A 20,617-nucleotide genomic window follows, 5' to 3' on the forward strand; every position below is an offset into this window, starting at 1 on the left:
GGAGCCAGCCACTTCGGGCCTTGATCAGGAAGTACACAGTGAGTGTTAGAGATCGAAATCTTCACCGCTCCGAGCGAGTCTAGTCCGTCCGTGTATTCCGGGACTGGCTAAGTGTCGGCTAGGCCTCAGGGAACTGGGGTAGGAGTACTATCTCGGAGGGTACACCCGTTCCTAGTTATGACAACCCGCTCCACTCCGTACGATGCGCTGGTGAATTTAAAAGTATGAGTAAAATTCAGGAAAACAACAATAGTGAAAACGGGCCTCATGCCCAACAAGCAGCGATTGACGCAAGCACTGAAATGAAGCGTTCGCAAGCGCTCAAACGCCTTGAAAAGCTGATCAGTGAGCTGAATGATTTCGTCCAACCAAAGGTCAACATTCACAAAGAGATAAAATCCAAGATGACTGGTGTAACTAACGCCCTTCAAAGGTTTGAGAGCTGGATGAGAAGTGGTGCTCATCATTGCAGCGCATTTCTCATGCTACACCGGAGAAAGCCTGTCAGGCTGTCCTCGTGACTGATGAAGCAATGGACACCGGAGCTGAAGGTGATGGTGAATCAGTCGCTGAAGACAAGGGTGAAACTGACACAAGGCCTGGAAAGAGAAAGGACCGAAACTCGCCAGAGCCAACCGATAAAGTCACAAAGAAGAAGGACTTGAAAAAAAGCCCTCTCCAACGACTGGCAGGGCAGGTCGACGAACCTAAGAAGACGACTGACTGGGAAAAAGTACAGTCTAAGAAGGAGAAGAGAAGGCTAGCTAGAGAGCAACTCCCAAAGCAACCGCCGAAAGAGCCCCGGCCGGAACCTAAGCGGAAGAAACCGCGAAAATGGACCAGGCCTGACGCTCTGATCATCCGTCCGGTCGAGAAGGAGAAGTACGCCGAAATATTGCGTCGTATAAAGCAGGCCGTCCCTGACAAACAGGTCCGCACAACCGTGGAAAAGATCCACAAAACCAAAACTGGGGACATGCTGATTACGCTTTCAAAGAAGAGTATCGACAAAGGCCAAGCCTTGCAAAAGACCATCATGGATATTCTTCAAAAAGAGGCCGAAGTAATCTGCAAAGGACCGCAGGAGACCATCGAGATCCGAGACATTGATGACATGACGAAGGAGCACATTCAGACTGCCCTGAAAACGGAAACCGGAGAAACTTGCGAAATACCACTAGAGGCTATCAAGATCCGTAAGGCCTACAGAGGTACGCAAACGGCTACAGTGACACTACCAGCAGCTGGAGCACAACAGCTACTGGAAGGAAGCGGCAAAATAAGGATTGGCTGGGTCAATTGCCGAATAAGAGCAACTAGAAGACCAGTCCAATGCTTTAAATGCTGGCACTTCGGACATGTTGGGTCCTAATGTAAAAGCCAAGTAGACCGGTCTAAACTCTGCATCAGATGTGGACAAGAAGGGCACCGTATCTCTGACTGTAAAAATCCTGCCAAGTGTGCAATATGTGCTGAGCAGCAAGGAGCAAAGGACGTGGCTCACCATGCCGGCACCCACAGGTGCCCGGTATTTCAGGAAGCGCTCCAGAAGTTGACGAACAAACAACCATGAGGATACTACAGCTCAATCTCAACCATTGTGAGGCAGCGCATGACCTGCTCATGCAATCCGTGCGAGAATTAGAGCTTGACTTGGTACTAATAGCAGAGCCATATAAACACCTGAGTACCCAACCCTGGGAATCTGATAGCACATCCAAAGCTGTCATCTGGTCATGTGGCAAGCTCCCTTTCCAAAATGCAGTCGACAACAGCAATGCCGGCTTTGTAGCAGTATCAGTAGAGGGCATCCGCTTCTATAGCTGCTACGCACCACCTAGCCTCTCCATTGTTGACTTCACTGATTTCTTGGATCGACTAACTGAAAATGCGAAGCAATACCATCCAGTAGCGATAGCCGGAGACTTCAACTCCTGGGCAGTTGACTGGGGCAGCAAACATACCAACGCACGAGGGAAAGCACTACTAGAGGCCTTTACTACACTAGATGTAGTTTCGCTCAACAGTGGTGATACGCCGACCTACACCAAAGGTGACGCAAGCTCAATTGTAGACCTCACTTTTGTCAGTAATAGCCTTGCTAGAGGTGACTACAACTGGAAAGTGTTGGACATCTACACTTCCAGCGACCATCATGCGATATTCTGGGAAATATCAAACGACCAGAACCTCAAGAGACCAATCAAGCAGTCTAACATCGTTGGTTGGAAGGTGAAATCTTTTGACCCAGAAGCATTGCTAATAGCCCTCGATGGTGATCCGATCAACACTGGATGTGCAGAACAACATACTAAGGACCTGATGAGGAGAGTAACACATGCTTGTGATGCAAGTATGCCTCGTAAACGTGGCATAAATTCGAGACCTTCGGTGCATTGGTGGAACGACCACATCAGCGTCCTCCGTAAAGAGTGTCATAGAAAGAGAAGAATCTCCCAGCGCGGCTATCAACGGCTCAACTCAGTGGAGCTGATCGCAGAGTACAAAAAGGCGCGTCGTGAACTGAATAAAGCCATCAAAGAGAGCAAAAGAAGATGCTGGAAAGAGCTTATATACGAGGTGGATAAAGACGTGTGGGGTAGGCCTTATAAGGTGGTTATGACCCACCTGAAAAAACAACAAATGCCATCACCTACGTGTCCTCAACTTCTTCAAAAAATCGTCACTGCACTGTTCCCACAGCAACGCAACTTCGATTACCAGTTGGCGCCAGGCGAACTGGACGACATTCCACCTATCACTGAAGAAGAACTGCTGGAGGCCTGTAACCGTGTAGGGAATAATAAAGCGCCGGGATTGGACGGAATCCCTAATATAGCCTTGAAAACCATCATAAAGGCAGCTCCAACATTATTCCTCGACGCTTATAATGCATGCCTCAAGGAGGGGACTTTTCCTCGTAAGTGGAAACAGCAACGATTGGTACTGTTACCTAAAGGGAAGAAACCACCAGAAGAACCGTCATCTTACCGACCACTTTGCATGCTAGATACGGCGGGTAAGATATTTGAGCGCATAATTCACCAGAGAATTGAAGCAGTATTCGACCCACTCCTGGCAGACAATCAGTATGGATTCCGGAAAGGACGATCAACCCTGGACGCAATCAAACAGGTTGTTGATACGGCCAAGGAAGCAATCGCAGGAACCAGATGGAAAGGCGGAACGAAGAAGTATTGCCTGGTGGTGACACTAGACATCAGAAACGCCTTCAACTCCGCCAATTGGAAATGCATCATGCAGGCCCTCCAAGAGAAGAATGTACCAGAATACCTGCTTAAGATCGTAGCAAGCTACTTTAACCCTTTCACGGTCGATTCGGACTGAGTCGTACTTTTTCTCCCGGAGTGGGGATAGCCAGTCGCGTGAGCGGACTAACTCCCGCCACCAGATTTTCGTGCCCGCCGCGTGCTCACTCAGGACCGTATTTATTGTTTTTATAGCTTTACCGTGTAAATTATTAATGAGGTTATTGTTTTCATTTAAACTCTCGAAGCAAGAAGAAAAATTCTTAAATCGAGAAATTTTTCTTGAACCAAGAATTATATCTTGACTCAAGAAATTCTTTTTCTTCAAAATAGTGTTCTTGGTTTAAGATTCTTGCTCTTGAGTCAAGTTAAATTTTTTATCACTGTACAAAGTTTTATTACATAAAAAAATTAAAGAATATTCATAACAAATAAATTATAATTTCTGTACCAACAAAGTTGATAAGTAAAAAAAAAAACATTTGTTTAACATTTTCTTGTCAGAGAGTTATTTTTTAAGAACCTTTACTATACGCCCCTGCGCTCCGCTCACTGGATTGCGTGCAGTCCCCTTGCCCCGCGAGTAGGAAAAGAGTGGGAGAAACGCCCAGAACCGTGAAAGGGTTAAAAACAGGGTCCTGAAGTATGACACGAAGAACGGTCCGAGAGAGTATGATATTACTGGAGGGGTACCACAAGGTTCAGTTCTAGGCCCGCTCCTGTGGAACATTATGTATGACGGTCTATTAAGACTAACTCTGCCAAGAAACGTCAAACTCGTAGCATATGCAGATGACGTAGCCGTAGTGATCGTTGCCAAACACCTTGACGAGATAAATCATATGTTCGATCTCACTTTTGAGCACGTTAACCGGTGGATGGACGCAGTGAACCCGCAACTGGCGCAACACAAGACTGAGGCAGTACTTATTACCAGCAGAAAAGTGGTAGAGACCATTAAGCTGAAAGTCGGCGAACAAGAAATCACATCACAACCTTATATCCGATATTTGGGAGTGATGCTTGATGCCCGGCTCAACTTCAAGCAGCAAGTGGAACATGTCAGTGCCAAAGCGTCAGTAGTGAGGGCTAGTCTCGCACGACTGATGCCGAACGTCGGAGGCCCAAAACAGAGCAGGAGGCTATTATTGTCATCAGTAGTCACATCGGTGCTCACTTACGGAATATCCATTTGGGCCGACGCATTAAAGACGCAAGAATCATGGAGAAAGGCTGGATCAGTATATCGACTGAGTGCCCTACGAGTAGCTAGTGCCTTCCGCACTATATCAGAAGAAGCAGTGTGCGTCATTGCTGGAACCCTACCTCTTAGAGTTCTAGCAGAGGAAAGACGGGCCCTTTACCAACGAAAAAGGTCAACTGCACTGATCCCTGAAGAACTTAGAATTGAAGAACGGCAGAAGAGCATAGGCCGATGGCAACTACAATGGGATGCTGCAGAGAAGGGTAGGTGGACGCACCGTCTCATACCTCGGATCGACATTTGGCTTAACCGGAATCACGGTGAGGTCAATTACTATCTTACGCAGATGTTGTCGGGACATGGGTGTTTTCGAGAGTATCTACACCGCTTTAAGCACGATGACTCTTCGGAGTGCCCGTCCTGCCCAGGAGCTGCTGAAGACGCGGAGCACGTCTTCTTTGTATGTCCTCGTTTCGATCCACAGCGTGAAGAACTGGAGAGGATCCTAAACCAGAGAATGCAACCAGATTCACTAGTGGAAGCAATGTTGTCATCAGAAGCTGCCTGGAACGCTACTAACACGTTTGCAACAGAAGTCCTTAAAGACTTGCGTTCCACCGAAAGAAAAAGAGCAAATAGCAGAAGATAGAAGGAAGGTAGTTAACACCTTAGCCACCAGAAGGAAGAGCAGTAGCTAGATCCTCCCTTCACGAAGTAATGCCTGACGGCGGTTTCCATGAGGGATTAGAGGAAAGAAGGAAAAGGGGTTTAGGGTTTAGTGGGTAGGGGCGTTAGTGTCGAGTTTTAGTATGACGCTGCGTCGAGTCGCCACATATCCAGGCCAAACAGCTATGCCTAGAATCCGTAAAAAGGATTCCCCCCCCTAAAAAAAAAAAAAAAAACACACACACACACACACATACACACACATACGGACATCATCGCGAAAATATTCAGGGAAGCTTCCTAGAACTTTAAAACCTCGAGATCTGGTGAAAACTCGATTTTCGAAAAACGGGGTAAAACCAATAACTTCCCGATTTTTTTTAATTTTTAATTTTCTTAGCGGGAAGTTAAAAAAGAGCAACTACAAAAATTTGATATCTTTTGAACGGGTGATCAAATAAATCTCAAAATTGTCTAGGAAGTGTTTCCATATAAGAACTGAAAAATATCAAAAAATTGAATTTAACAATGAAAAATGATCAAAAAATCCCTGTTTAGATCACTAATATATATTCACATCCAAATTTTGAGCCTGAATAAAGAGATATTCAATATTTTTTACAGGAATCAATGGAACAGTGGATGAAAGCACTAGCTTGCGCCAGTTATGACTATATAAAACTCATGGTAGCGGAACTTCAAAGACAATTGGACTTAGCTGCAAAAGAAAGCTTGAAAGGTGTCTCGGAATCTGAATTACCAAAACCGCCTCCAAGAATGCGACATAACCCGTTCAATAGACCTGAGTTTCATAAAAGATCTCAAAGTGTGAAATCAGCGCCCGGAAGAACAGAAAATATTCCTAGAAATAAAGTTTCATTTCGAGAACTACATAATTCCTATGGTCGACGAGTACTTGCCGATATAAACGATTGGAGACACCTGAAAAAGTGTGCGGATATGCCATTAATATCCCTTTAATATATATACGAATGAATCAATTATATTTAGAGAGTTATCATAAAATGTGCATGGTTTGTCATATTCTTCCTTAGTATTTTTTTAAGGATATTTTTTTCTAAATTGGCATAGTTTAAAGAATCATATATAGCAGTTGGAATAAAATGTTTATAATATTTTTTAGTTAACTATTACGGATTTGAGAATGATAATAAATAATAATATTTATCCAAAAAGTATGCTGTATTTAAAATATATTTTTTCTTATTCGTTTACATATTTCAATACCTGTTCGTATAAATTATTTATTTAAAAGAAAATACTAGGTTTCTATTCATTTTTAACAACCAAGAACAACGATTTGAGGCCAATTTAATTACCCGTGCACAATTAGATCTAAGAATTGGTGAAGTCCGATCATTTACAACATATGATTAAAACCACGAGAAAAACTACCAATCATAATGATGAGCGAGCTACTGGCAGATTATGTCTATTTCACTTCTATTGAAACATTTTTCAATTATATACTGTTTGTCTTTTTTGGCTTTCACGAAATTTGGGCTTGACCGCTAACTTCGAAATTTTTTATTATTATTATCAGCCAAAAATTCAAAAGAACTCGTGTTTCACTTAGATTTCATAGAAATATATTTCATTGCATCTGTCCTGATAAAGGAACTTTTGAAGAATTTTGTCATACAACGACTCAGCTCGTCAAGCTGATTCAAAAAATTTACATAGTTCTAAAGTTTATATATATACTGAAAAAAAAAAAAAAAAATTAATTTGAATCAAGACATAAGTTCTTGAACCAAGAAAATAATTTTTAAAGGTTTTACTGTCTTGAATAAAGACGAAAAATTCTTAAATCAAGTAAAGAAAACTTTACTTAAACTAGAAATATTTGATAGTTCAAGAATTTTTCTACTGAAATCAGAAAAATAAAGTTCTTCAAAGTTGTTTAATTGATTCAAGTAAATTTTTTTTTGTGCATATATTTATATTCCCTAACGATAATATTTGAAACTTTCCACCGTTTTTCTTTTTTTTTAATTTTCCGCAATGAAAATGAATGATTTTCAAAAATTAAGTCGTTTTTGGTTTTCTCAAAAATGAAATTTTCAAAAAAATGTTTTTTTTTTGATAACTTTTGAACTATTGTATCGATCGATTTCAAAATTTAATCAACTTTTAATTTTCAAAAACAAGATTGATTGCTGCAAACCGCAAATATTGTCGAGAAATTTGGAAAAAAGAGTTTCTTTCAAGTAGCCTAGAAATTATTTTTTGGATTGTTTTAAATGTAATAAGTTTAATACTATTTATTCCTGAAAAATTTCGTTGATTGCCGCCAAGCTTGTAAAAATCACTTGATTCATTCGTAAGATGTTTAATTTTGAAAATAGGATATTACTCACCTAGGGCAGGAAAGTAAGAAATGTCTCAGATCACATGTAAGTCGAAGCCTCGGCCAACAATTACATGTGATTTGAGGCTTTCTTATTTCCTGCCCGTGGTGAGAATACTGTTTTTCACCTCGACGGAGGCGGAAAGCGGCATTTTCGTTTAGCGCTGCGGGAGGAAAATTGACGCTTTCCGCCTGGAGGGGAGGAAAATTTTTTTAATATAATTCTGCAATTCTTAATCAGATCGGATTTCTTTCTGAGTATTTTAGTAAGGCTATCTTAACTGCGCTAAATGTTGCCAAGCATTTTTTAATCGGTTGATTTGTTCGAAAGTTATTAGTTATTATTATTTTTAATTTCGTCAGTATAAAATTAATTGAAATTAACAGGCGAGACCAGTGATTGCAGTTTCAATCGGTTTAGCGAAACGAATGGAAATTTTGAAAAAACGTTTTTAGAGATGATCGATAATTTAATAAACTATTTCACCACAAAGCGTTTTTTTCAAAAATTTCATTCGTTTCGTGAAACCAATCGAAACTGCAATTGCTCTGCTGTTGGGAGTGCGACAGAGATAGTTTCGTTGAACTCCGTGAGAGCAAAGCGAGAAAAAGATGGTTTCGACTGTTAAAAAAAAATTTTTTGTCAATATGACAGTAAGTTTTCACTAGTAACCTATAATTAATACTTATTACATTTTTGCTAAATTAAAAAGTATTAAAATTTTAAATAAAGACTTTAGTGACTGAACATTCTTAGAATTATTACTGTTTCGGTGGTGATGAATTTTATTCATTATTACTATCCCTTGAAAATTGATGTGTTTTATTTTACTTAGATTCTTCTTCAAGTTAATTTTTAGGAGAGAATAAAGCAACGGGCCCACCCTATGATATAAATGATCCATAAATCATCAAGCGCGTCCAAGCCTGAATTTTTAAATAATAAATATATAAAAACGTACCAAGATCCATGATAGAACTTTTATACGCTTTTGACCTCTTCGAGCCCAAAAGTCTACTTTATATTCAGTAAATTTAGCTTGTTAAGGAGAGCTTTATAAAAATTCTCAGAAAGAAATTCAAGCTGATGAAGAATTGAATAATTTTTCAACAGCCATATTTTTTTTTTTTTTTAATTGAATTAAATACCTTACAAACCGATTGACCGATTTTTAAAAACTGGGCGGCGTTCAACACAGTTTTTCGAACACTGAGCGTGTTCAGCCGAACTAAGTCCTGAGTAAACTTAGTAAGATATGTATTGAAACACTAAATTTTTCAATCTTAAAAAATTTAATTCCTTAGCCCACTAAACCTCGCGGATAAGAGAATAGTCGCCTAAGTTTCATAAAAAGTTTTGGGATCCACTGCTCTTTGGAATATTCCGCTTCCGTATGAATGTCGGTATTTTGTTTAATAGAAAAGGTCTAGACAAAAGTTCTCGCGCGTGCCAGTTAACTTGCTTTAATTACTTACAAATTTGACTGCGAAGATGACCCTTTGTCCTTGATTGACCCTTTTGATTGACGAGATTGGTCGAAATAGTTGTGTGGTGTTGTTTCAATAATGATATATAGTAGTATTAACAATGAACTAAATTTTATTGCACAATTATTCACTTGTGTTATAATTTTATGAATAACTTGGTAACGCAACTTAATAGAATATTGATAATAAAGAGAACATACACTTAATAATAGAAATATACGTGGTTTAACAATAATTGTGGTGAATTATCACCTAATATGAACTGATAATATTAATAAAAGTAGTATAAGATTTTATAATAATTAATAATAGATTTTATATATGATTTTGGTGAGTAATCACCGAATAGTAGTAATAGTGGTAATAGTGGTAATAGTGGTAAGATTGATTAAGAAATATCTAGCGTGGTGGTTGACACCGGGGGATAGATCGAAGTAGCGATCACCGCTCAAGTTTTTAGGTTCGTAGCTGATTTTTCCCTCCTCGTGTCGTCTTGTGACGTCACGGGGCTGCACATTAATTTAGCTAGTGTCGGTAACGAAAATTTCGGGTGATAGTTCGCTAGGCTGGTAACATCGGGACATTTTGTAGTGTCTCAGTATAGTATAGTAGTGTTGTGAATCCGAAAGGATTGATCACAACGCTCTCTATATATTAATATAGAATTACTTATAAAAAAGATGGCTGCAATAAATGACAGCGGGAAAAACCCAGGAAGATTTAAAATACATGTATTTTATTTGTAACTAGCTGTTACCCGCCCGCTCCGCTAGGCGCTTTATAGAATTGTATTTTTAGATCTAGATTTGAAATTTAATTGGATGTTTTTGACTTGCACAGATTCCAAATTCCATCAAATTGGTCTGCATATTTTGTCTACATGACTATTCTAGCTAAAATTCATTGTAACTTTCAATGTGCAATCACTATAACATTCCCGTGGCTTTTTTCCAAAAATGAATATTAATTGACACGAAGAAAAAAAAATTTAAATGAGCATTGTAAGTTTTAGTTAAAGTAATTGCAGGTCTCATAAGTGAAGATGAAATCTGCCTAGCTTAAATTGTGACGAATTTCGCTGTTAATTAAAATTTCTTCCGTAACATCAATTATACCTAGAAAATTATTTGTAATTGTTTTTTACGAATTTTCTTAAAATGAGTAGCCAAATTTTTTTTCTATATATCATGTGTTTAGAAAATGCAATGCTTTTAATCTGTTACATTTTTGCGATCCCGTAATAAGAACAATTCATCGGTTATGTGATCAGCAAAAAAAAATGTATGTAAAATTCTTAGTCGACTTTTTTGTCGCTGCCAAAGAGACGATTGTTGTAAGAAAATATCACTATTAAGATAGAAAAATATTTAAATCCGTTGACCTTGGAGGCCATCCCGGTATTTGCCTGTATCTCTTCAGATTCTATCAAATTGTATATTTGTAGGAACTGTATTTAAAGAATATGAATTTTTTGACAATTACTACTCCCGCACTTCTATGTAGGGGAGGAATTTCGTGAGATCCTATTCGAGATAATTTCTACATTATAAATAAATGATTTCAACAAAACTTCGAGTCTATAAAAACTATCGATTGGAAATGAGAAATTTTCATTGTTAACGCCCCCACCATCCCTTTTGGGGTTAGAATTCGAGAAAATCCATTCTCAGCTGAACATAACATCGTACACGAAGATTCCTACCATATTTAGAATCTGCAGGAGTTACAGTTTGGAAAGTAAAATTGTAGATTTTAACACCCACCCCCGCAATCCCTATCGGAAGTAGAATTTTTTGGGATCCGTTTTGAGATGATCTCATGACAAATGAAAAATTCCTACCTAATTTCATGTTTGTAGAAGTCAGAGTTTGGAAATGGAAATTTGAAATTCTAACACCCACCCCCGCAATCCCTATCGGAAGTAGAATTTATTGAAATCCGTTTTGAGACGATCTATACATTACAAATAAAAAATTCCTACCAAATTTACGCCTTTTAGAAGCTATATTTTGGAAATTAAGATTTTTTTTGGTCAACACCCACCCTAGCAATCCTTATTGGGGGTGATTCGTCGTAAAATCCGCTCTTAGATTATTTCTACATCACATAGAAGATTCTTACCAAATTTGGAGTCCATAAGAGCTATAGCTTGGAAATTAAAAATTTTAATTGTGAACATCCACCCCCGCAAACTCCTGTGAGGTATCTTAAAATTCGTTCGTATATTATCTCTACATCTCTTAGAGAAAATTCCTACCTAATTGGAGTCTGTAGGAGCTATAGCATGAAAATTAAAAATTGTCATTGTTAATACCCACCCCCACAATCCGTATTGGGAGTAGGCTGTCATTAAATCCACTCTTGAATCATTTATACATCACATAGAGCAGATTCTTACTAAATTTGTAGCCTATAGGAGCTACGGCTCGGAAATTTAAAATTTTCATTATTAACACCCACCCCCGCAACCTCTTGTGGAGTAGGATATCGTTAAATTCGTTTATAAATTATTTTTACATCACTTACAAAAAATTCATACAAAATTAGGATTCTCTAGGAGCTATAGCTTGGAAATTTTAAATTTTCATTGTTAACGCCCACCCCCGCAATCCATATTGGGAGTGGATTGTCATAAAATCCGCTCTTAGATCATTTCTACATCACATATAGGAGATTCCTGCCAAATTTGGAGTCAATAGGAGCTATAGTTTAAAAATGGGAATTTTCCATTGTCAACGCCCCCGCAAACCCCCTTGTAGGTGGAATTTCGTAAAATCCGTTCTTAGCTGACCTTTACACGGCGAAAGGAATATTCCTACCAAATTTCAAGTCTCTAGGTCTTATAGTTCCAGAGATATCGTGATGAGTGACTATCTATATCTATAGAAAGTCTCCTATATATATATAGATAGATAGTATCGGTAAGAAAAATAAGAATCTTTAAAAAAATTATAAACCTTTCTATTTTAAATTCTATTGTTAACTATGGGAAATTTTCTATCATAAATTTTAGGGTATAGACGAATTTATAATTACCGGAAATTCTCAAGGAAAAACTTATAAAAACTTTTAGTACTGTCCAGTTAGTTTAGACATGCTAAGAAAAAATTTCTTTGTTAAAATAAACCTACGTTAATTGTAATGGTCACTTAGGATAAGATGCCGAACGTTTTGGAAATACTCTTTACAATGCTGGGAAAACCCGGAGATCTTTATTTATTACTCTTTTTATTATCATAATCCCCTAAGTAACTTATTTTCCAAAACGTTCGCTTAAAAAAGGGATTGCTCGAGTACTCAAGACTAGGTCATAAAAACCAAGCATCCATGCGGGTTGCATATAGTCTGAGAATGTCGAGTCGCCGTGACGTCATCGCAGCATAGTCCCATTTTTGCCAACTCGAGAAGGGATGCTTGCCGAAGACAGGAGTCGCAGAGGCGCACGCAACTACCCTCACTACCCTCTGGGACTCTCCCACTCCAAAGGTACGAACATCTCAAGCAGAGGAGTCGAAAACCAAGGAACAAGAAGAGACTTATCAAAAAGCAAGACTGTAGTACACTACGCAAATTTTCCTTTTTCGAAATTATTGTCGGTACTTTTTATTTTGTAACCTATCGAATAATTAATAATAGATTTGCGCGCAAGGCAAATCTAAATTAAACTAAAATAATCTGAGCGTTTTAAATTCATTAAATATTTATATAATTTATTTTAAATTATTCAAATTTAAATCTATTCTCCCGCCTTAATCTATTTACTGCGAGTTGAACGCCCTACCGCGTTCCAACGGGCGAATTAAAAGAACTCAATAAATTTACTATAGCCAATTTGGGGCTATACAACAGTAGATAGATATATGTATAGCAAGTAATGCTTTGACTATACTTAGGCTAACTAAGTTTACTCAGGACTTAGTTCGGCTGAACACGCTCACTAATAGTTTGCTTGTAACTTTAAAAACGATATGAGAAGAAACATTGAAATTATTTGAAAAAAAACATTTTTTTCCAAATTTTTTGATAACGATATTTACTAAACCAATCGACCGATTTTGATGAGGTTCGCGGCAGTTGACGCAGTTATTTAAGTACAAAAAGATTATTCCTTATTTGCTGAACGATCCAAGCAGAAATTTTGAACTAGTGTAATAAATTCACTTTTGCACGCCTTATAAGCGGAGCGTTGAGGTGATGCTCTACTCTCAACATTTCAAAAACACCGGTCTTCCGAAATTTAAAATGACTTTTTTTGAAATTTTTCGACGATTTTCTCTTGAATAATTGAACCGACTTAGACGCGATTTGTCGAAATCATTGTTGTTTTTTGTGATTGAGAGCTAATTAGATTTTGGAATCAACCGATACATTAGTTTAAAAGTTATTCCAAAAAATCATTTTTTTTTAGTTTTATTTTTGATATTTCTCAAAATCTACTGAGCCGAAGTGATTTAAATTTACACGAAATTTAATGGCAAAAAAACTCTTTTGAATGCCGTAAACCGCATTTCAATCGATCAAGCCGCTCAAAAGTTATAAGGAGAGTTTACACACACACCCACACATACGAAGGGACATTCCCGTAGGAATGGTCAGAATAGCTTTCTAGGACCCCAAAACGTCGAGATCTGACGAAAACTCGATTTTTGAAAACCGAGGTGAAACCAATAACTTCCTGATTTTTTGGAAATCATTAATTTTCATAGTGGGAAGTTAAAATAGTATATTACACACCTAGGGAAGTAAAGTAAGAAATGTCTCAGATCACGTGTAATTGTCGGCCGAGGTGAAATCGAGGTTGACAAACATGTGATCTGAGGCTTTTTCTTATTTACTTCCCATGGAGTGTATACTATTTTTTTGCTCGACGAAAGCAGGAAGCGACACTTGCGTTTAGCGCAGCGGGCCGAAAGTTGACGCTTTCTGCCCGTCAAGCAAAAAACCATCTACTGTTCACTATAAGAATCATGGAAAAGATAATCCGAACAAAAACAGTTTTACTGTAAAAAAATCACGCCAAGTCCACGTTCATAAGACTATTAAGAAAAAAAAATTTTATTTCTTTACAAAAAGATATAAAATAAAAAATTAAAAAATCCAAGTAACCGATATGGTTGTATATGATTTTCGGAAATTAAAAAAAATTTTGTTGTAAATTTAAAAATTAAAAGAAACAATTTTGGAACGTATTTAGTGTGCGTGGTTACGAAAAATTTCACTTTTTATGAAATTCCTAAAATCTATCTACTAGGACTTTTAAAAAAAAATTGAAGTACACAATGACGCACACCAAGTACGTTCTAAAATTTTTTCTTTTAATTTTTAAATTTACAACAAATTTTTTTTTAATTTCCGAAAATCATATACAACCATATCGGTTACTTGGATTTTTTAATTTTTTATTTTATATCTTTTTTCATATAACCTGCATTGAAAATGTAAGTTTCAATGCCTGTTGAGCCAACCGAAATTAGACAATTTCAGACCAATGCGACTGTGCCGGGCAGGTATCAATTATTTCTTCCCAGCTTTATTTTCAATCCTATCAATTGTTTGTTTATTTTATACCTTTATAATTGTCATTCTAACCGTTAACTGTATTGACATCTCATAATTCTGTTATTAAGCATAAATAAGAATGATAAAAGAAAACTTGTCAATTTACGAATAATGTTTGGTAAAAAATAAACTATTACTTTCTATTTTATTATGTTTCATAATAAAATGGTATTTTCGCTGTTCGTCTGAAACTATCTAGTTCTGGTTGGCTCCAGACATTAAAACTAGCATTTTTAATGCAATTTATATGAAAAATATAATGTGTGACGCGGGGTGAAACACGATTTCAGACCGAGTGATGCCAGCCCTCGCTTCGCTCGGGCAGGCAACTTCACTCTGGTCTGAAATCGTTTTGTTTCATCCCTAGTCACACAATATACTATTGTAAAGAAATAAATTTTTTTTTTCTTAATAGTCTTATGAACGTGGACTTGGCGTGATTTTTTTACAGTGAAACTGTTTTTGTTCGGATTTCAGTATTTTTTGTAATTATAATAAAAATTGACAATTTTAATTTAATACATTTCCGGTGGCAAACTATCCCCTTTAAGCTATAGTTCATGTAAAAGTTATTCTTGCGCTGCCTGGCGTGTGTAATTGCAAGCTGTCAAATATCTTTGTTTCACTGTAGTTTCCCATCAGGGAAGGGCCCGTAAAATACTTAACGTATTATACTTAGTTTTATACATGTATAATACACGTAAATTACCGGTTGGGTTTCTTACGTGACGTATTTTACGTTAGGTATTTCAACACCATCTACCGAACTTTTGATGAACTTAAATTAGTAAATAAATAAATATAAACTAAAAATTTATCATTATTAACCTAATATTTAATTAAATTGAAGTTTTTACATTAATAATTCATAGAATTATAATATCATAAAGAAAAAAATATGCAAAGAGGAGGTCGACCGAAGCACAGTTTTTGGGAAGAAGGAGAATTTCAGCGTATTCGTGAAAACGGAAAACAAGTTGCATCATGTGTAAAGTGTAAAAAAATAATGAATAATACCGCTGAACAACGATTGAAGAGTCACAGGTTAATTTAATCTTAGTCTCAATTTTTTTCTAATTTTCTATGATTTAAAATTATTAAACTATAAATTTATTTTATAGGAAGTCGCGTATTTGGGAAAACTCTGATTCAATTTCTGAATCTGAAGATAACTGTAATATAACATTGTCTAAAAAACGAAGAAATCTTTAAGTAACTTTTTTTATAGTAATAATTTATCATTTGATCTAATTCAAGATCTTTATTTTAAAAAATTTTGTAAAATATTACGGCCTGCATATGAAGTCCCTAGTGAAGTTAAGTTATCGACAACTTTACTTGAAAAAGCTCACGATAAATTTACTGATCGTAAACTAAACTTGAAGGAGAAAAAAGGAACATTATTATTTTGTAAAAATGTTGTTCAAACAAGTGGCTTAGAGATTATTGCTATAACAAGAACTGGAAATGATACATTATTTCTAAAGTCTTGGATCTTGGGAGAAGAAAGTGATTATATAAGTAATTATTTGCAAATGATTAACGAGTCAAGCTCGATCGCACTTAAAAAGTATTATATATCAGTGTATGCTGTGATATCATTTATAAACATACCAAAAAATAATCGTATTCTTGATTCCACATCAGCATCGTAACTTCCATCGGAATCTATATCTATGTGGCACTTTAATTGTCATTTAGAAACTGTCGATACACTTATGCAGCAATTCACGATGATTCTTTAGAAATCAAAATTAATCGTCTGTTAAACGCTATAAAAAGTACTGATGTTGAAAAAGAATTAGTAAAACGAGGTGGAGATACTCTATCAGCTGTCAAACAAGATGCTCAGTTTTTATACTATTCCAAATTATCGGTATGTCTTAATAATTTACCTCTCCTACGTCAAATTCTTGGTGAAGGATTGGGAAAGTTTAACCGAGAAACGACATTGTACATATTCGATGATGTATTTGAGAATAATTTAAAAGAATCTGTATCAGTATTCGATTTTCTTTCAAAATTTATAACTAGAAATAGTGGAAATGATTTTAATATTGCTGACGCCATCGAGGATTGGTTTAAATTAAGATTACTGATAAAAAATGATTATTTTTAGACATCATTGACAATGAATTAAAAAAAATCATTACTCCCCAGGCGTTGACGGCAAATTTTTTGCATCCATTATATAGAGGTAGTTATTTCATGAAAATTAGTAAATATAGTAATATAGTTTATGAATTTTTGATTGATGAACTAGATGATACAGGATTGCAGGAATTAGAGTGTTTTAAAAATTCTAAAGGTTTATTTGTAAAGTTAATTACTAAATCTACCTGTTCAAAAACTTTTTGGAGTATATAGCTTCAGAACAAAATCCAAATCTTAGTATGTTGGCTCAATCATTATTAAAAATACCAGCATGTACGATAAAATTTAATCAGTATGACTTAGGTAAAAACTTACCAGAAAAATTAGTTCCTAAGTTCACTGGTGTTTTTTATAATCTTAAATTTATGAATGCTAATTAACAAAGAATATAATATATAAATTTTCAATCATTAAATATATTATACAGGTATAGGAATTATTATTAAACAATTAGATTGTTATATTGAATGTTTGTTTCAACCTATGAAAGACCTGTAATTTTAAATCATAATTAGTATATTTACATTTTATAAACTTGTAAATAGCAATTTAATTATTTATATTTTTCTGTGATCAATTAAAACAACTTATCTAAGGATTATATTATATACAAGACATCTTATAAGCAAATTTTAATTGTTACTCAACAGTCATTAAAATTAAATGAATGAAAATCTGTGATCAAAGTAACTTATTATTATAATTATTTTACTGTGGTAAATTAAAAAAGTTATTCTATTTATTAAGTTAGCTTATAAGCAAATTTTAATTGTTACTTAAAAATTATTAAAATTAAATTAATGAAAATCTGTGATCAAAGTAACTTATTATTATAATTATTTTACTGTGGTAAATTAAAAAAGTTATTCTATTTATTAAATTAGCTTATAAGCAAATTTTAATTGTTATTTAAAAAATGAAAATCTGTGATCAAAGTAACTTATTATTATTATTATTTTACTGTGGTAAATTAAAAAAGTTATTCTATTTATTAAATTAGCTTATAATCAAATTTTAATTATTTTTTAAAAATGATCAAAATTTGATAAATAAATAACTGAGATTTGAGTTCTTACTAATTTCTGTGATTAGATTAATTTATTGATCTCAGTTTATGATCAAATTACAAACAAATTCTAAACGTTATGTAACAATAATATTAAAACAAATATGTAAGAATAATCAATAAATACCAATTTAAATATGGTAATTATTTACGTATGTATTTGATTTGTTTTTATAATAAAAATTTTCATAGAAAGTAGAAATAAACTTTGTTCTGGATACATGATATTTTACGAATTTATTTCATCCTTTTACTGATAATTTATAATTAAGAAATCATTATTCTGGAAAATTTTTATTAAAAATATATTTGATGTGAATTTCAACTTTACTAATAAACACAACAATAAAATTATTTACAACACAATTTTTATTTCTTCAAGTATATAACTAAATTAATTATCATTGTAAATTTTATAATAATACATACACATTACACAATATATATATTTTAAATACTCATTTCGAATTTCCAGAACTCATTTTCAATGTATAATAAATGTCGATTAACTTTTCTGAACGTTCGGGTGTTAAACGATTTCGAAGACAAGAATGAACAAATGACCAGTTTGAAAATAATCTTTCAATTTGTGCTGATGACGATGGAATGTTAATCAATTGTTGAGCTGATTGAGAAATTACTGGGTATGAGTTTTCGGCCATTTGCCAAAATAATTTTGGAGGGACATTTCCTTTTTTCAGTAATGATTCAAAAATTCCAACTTTATTTTCATAAGCTTCCATATCATGATAAGATTCATTTAATTCATTCCTTATAAATTCAATAGCTTGAGAATAATATTTATCGGTATGACGAAACTGTTTTCCTTGATAATCTGTATGCAATAAATTCGCTGCTAATAAAATTGGAGTCAATACTTTGTCAATGCGTTTTTGGACAATTTCTTGAATTTTTTCATTCTCAGTCGGAACGTTTAATTTCATCCACTTTTCAGCTGCATCAGGTAAAGTAAAATTTGACTGTTGACATTTATTAATTAATGAACAAACTGGATCAGATAAAACGATGAAATCTTGTAATTTTGTTATTAAAGAATCATCGGAAATCTGATCATTCAAAGTAATCAATTTTTATTTCTCTTGTTTTTTTGATTTTGTAAAAGACGGATTGTTTAATTTATTACTGATCATTTTTTTCATTATATCTAAATTTTTTAAGCAACACCGAAACGCATCACGATAACTGCACCAACGAGTTTTGCAAGCCAATTTAATTTTTGTTCCTCCGTTTTCTATTATCTCTCGTTCTAAATTAGAAACTTTGAATGTACGTAAAATGGTATTTATAGATTCTGCAAATGATTTATCAATAAGGTCCTTGGCAAGTAAATTTCCATGATGACTGCTGCATCCTGCATGCCATAAATTTACAGCTTTACCTATTGCTGTCATAACTGGAGCGTTATCAAAAACTACGGCATAGATGGTTTTATTATAATTTGTTTTGGCTATTTCGACAGCTTCTTTAATAACTTTAGTTAATTGTTGTGTATCTTCAGATAACAATGTGAAATTCCAAGAGTTTAAAAAAAAACTTGGTTCATTTGCTGTATGAATAATACATACAACATTTTTAGTATTTGCAACCGAATTTTTCCAACCATCTATCACTATTACTCCTTTTGACTAATCCATTTTTGTGTGTTCACTTGAAATTTTGCTGAGTAATTTATTTAACAACGTATTGGAGAGAGTTTTTCTGCATGGCAGATGATAGTTCGGATTTAACGACTTAACAAACTCTTTAAACGGAATTGATTCAACAATACTAAACAGAAGATTGCATCCTACGAAAAATTTCACAAGTTTTTCATCAATAGTTGATAAATCACTCCTACTATTTGATGAAATGCTTGAAGTCGCTTTAGATTGATTATCAAATGAAATATCAGCTGACCTTTCTTCAGAGGATCTACTTAGCACCTATAGAAATGTAAAGAAATATTTATTCAAAATAAAAAAAAATTTGTTTTTTTGAAAATATTCACTGAGAAAAAAAATACTTTTACTCAATTAACAATTTCTTGGTTCAAGAAATTCGATGAGATTAAATATTCTATTATTTTTAATTACTAATTTCTGAAGAGAAGAGCATCAATATTTATCTTTGGATAATAGATAAACAAGAGAATAGGTTTATTTAAATTAAGTAATAGTATATTACACACCTAGGGAAGTAAAGTAAGAAATGTCTCAGATCACATGTAATTGTCGGCCGAGGCGAAGCCGAGGTTGACAAACATGTGATCTGAGGCTTTCTTATTTACTTCCCGTGGAGTGTATACTATTTTTTTGCTCGACGAAGGCAGAAAGCGGCACTTTCGTTTAGCGCAGCGGGCCGAAAGTTGACGCTTTCTGCCCGTCGAGCAAAAATAGTATATTTCTTACCTAGGGCAGGAAAATAAGAAATTTCTCAGATTACATGTAATTGTTGACCGAGGCGAAGCCGAGGTCGACAAACATGTGATCTGAGGCTTTCTTATTTCCTGCCCGTGGTGAGAATACTATTTTTCTCCTCGACGGAGGCGGAAAGCGGCATTTTCATGTAGCGCAGCGGGAGGAAAATTGACGCTTTCCGCCCGGAGGGGAGAAAAAATTATTTCAATCAATGTAACAAGTTCTTGAGCTAAGAATATATATTCTCGAAAATTTTCAAGAACATGAATTCTTGTATCAAGAAAATTTTCTTAATAAAAGTATTTTTTTTTTCTCAGTGTACTTATCGCTTTGCAATATACCTTAGTTTTTCCCGAGGGATCAGTAGTTTTGGTACCACATCTATTTCTGAAATAAGTGAAGAAAATACAAAATTAATTATCA

General features: G+C 34.8%; 1 protein-coding gene and 1 long non-coding RNA gene across 2 annotated transcripts in view; both read left to right on the plus strand.

Moving 5' to 3' along the window:
* LOC123264659 (sesquipedalian-1-like) overlaps positions 1-6,627 on the plus strand; it is a 32,253-nt gene extending 25,626 nt beyond the window's left edge. The window contains exon 2 of the mRNA XM_044728076.1: positions 5,764-6,627. Within this exon, the coding sequence (XP_044584011.1) occupies positions 5,764-6,120 (357 nt within the window). The 3' untranslated portion in view covers positions 6,121-6,627. The remainder of the gene's footprint in view (positions 1-5,763) is intronic.
* Positions 6,628-15,191: 8,564 nt separating this feature from the next.
* On the plus strand, positions 15,192-17,117 carry LOC123265556. The gene is made up of 3 exons (XR_006509589.1): positions 15,192-15,344; positions 15,430-15,601; positions 15,679-17,117. It is a non-coding gene; the product is annotated as an uncharacterized LOC123265556 (long non-coding RNA).
* The last annotated feature ends 3,500 nt before the right edge of the window (positions 17,118-20,617 follow it).

This window comes from Cotesia glomerata, linkage group LG5 (genome assembly GCF_020080835.1).
Source record: "Cotesia glomerata isolate CgM1 linkage group LG5, MPM_Cglom_v2.3, whole genome shotgun sequence".
Lineage (NCBI taxonomy): Eukaryota > Metazoa > Arthropoda > Insecta > Hymenoptera > Braconidae > Cotesia > Cotesia glomerata.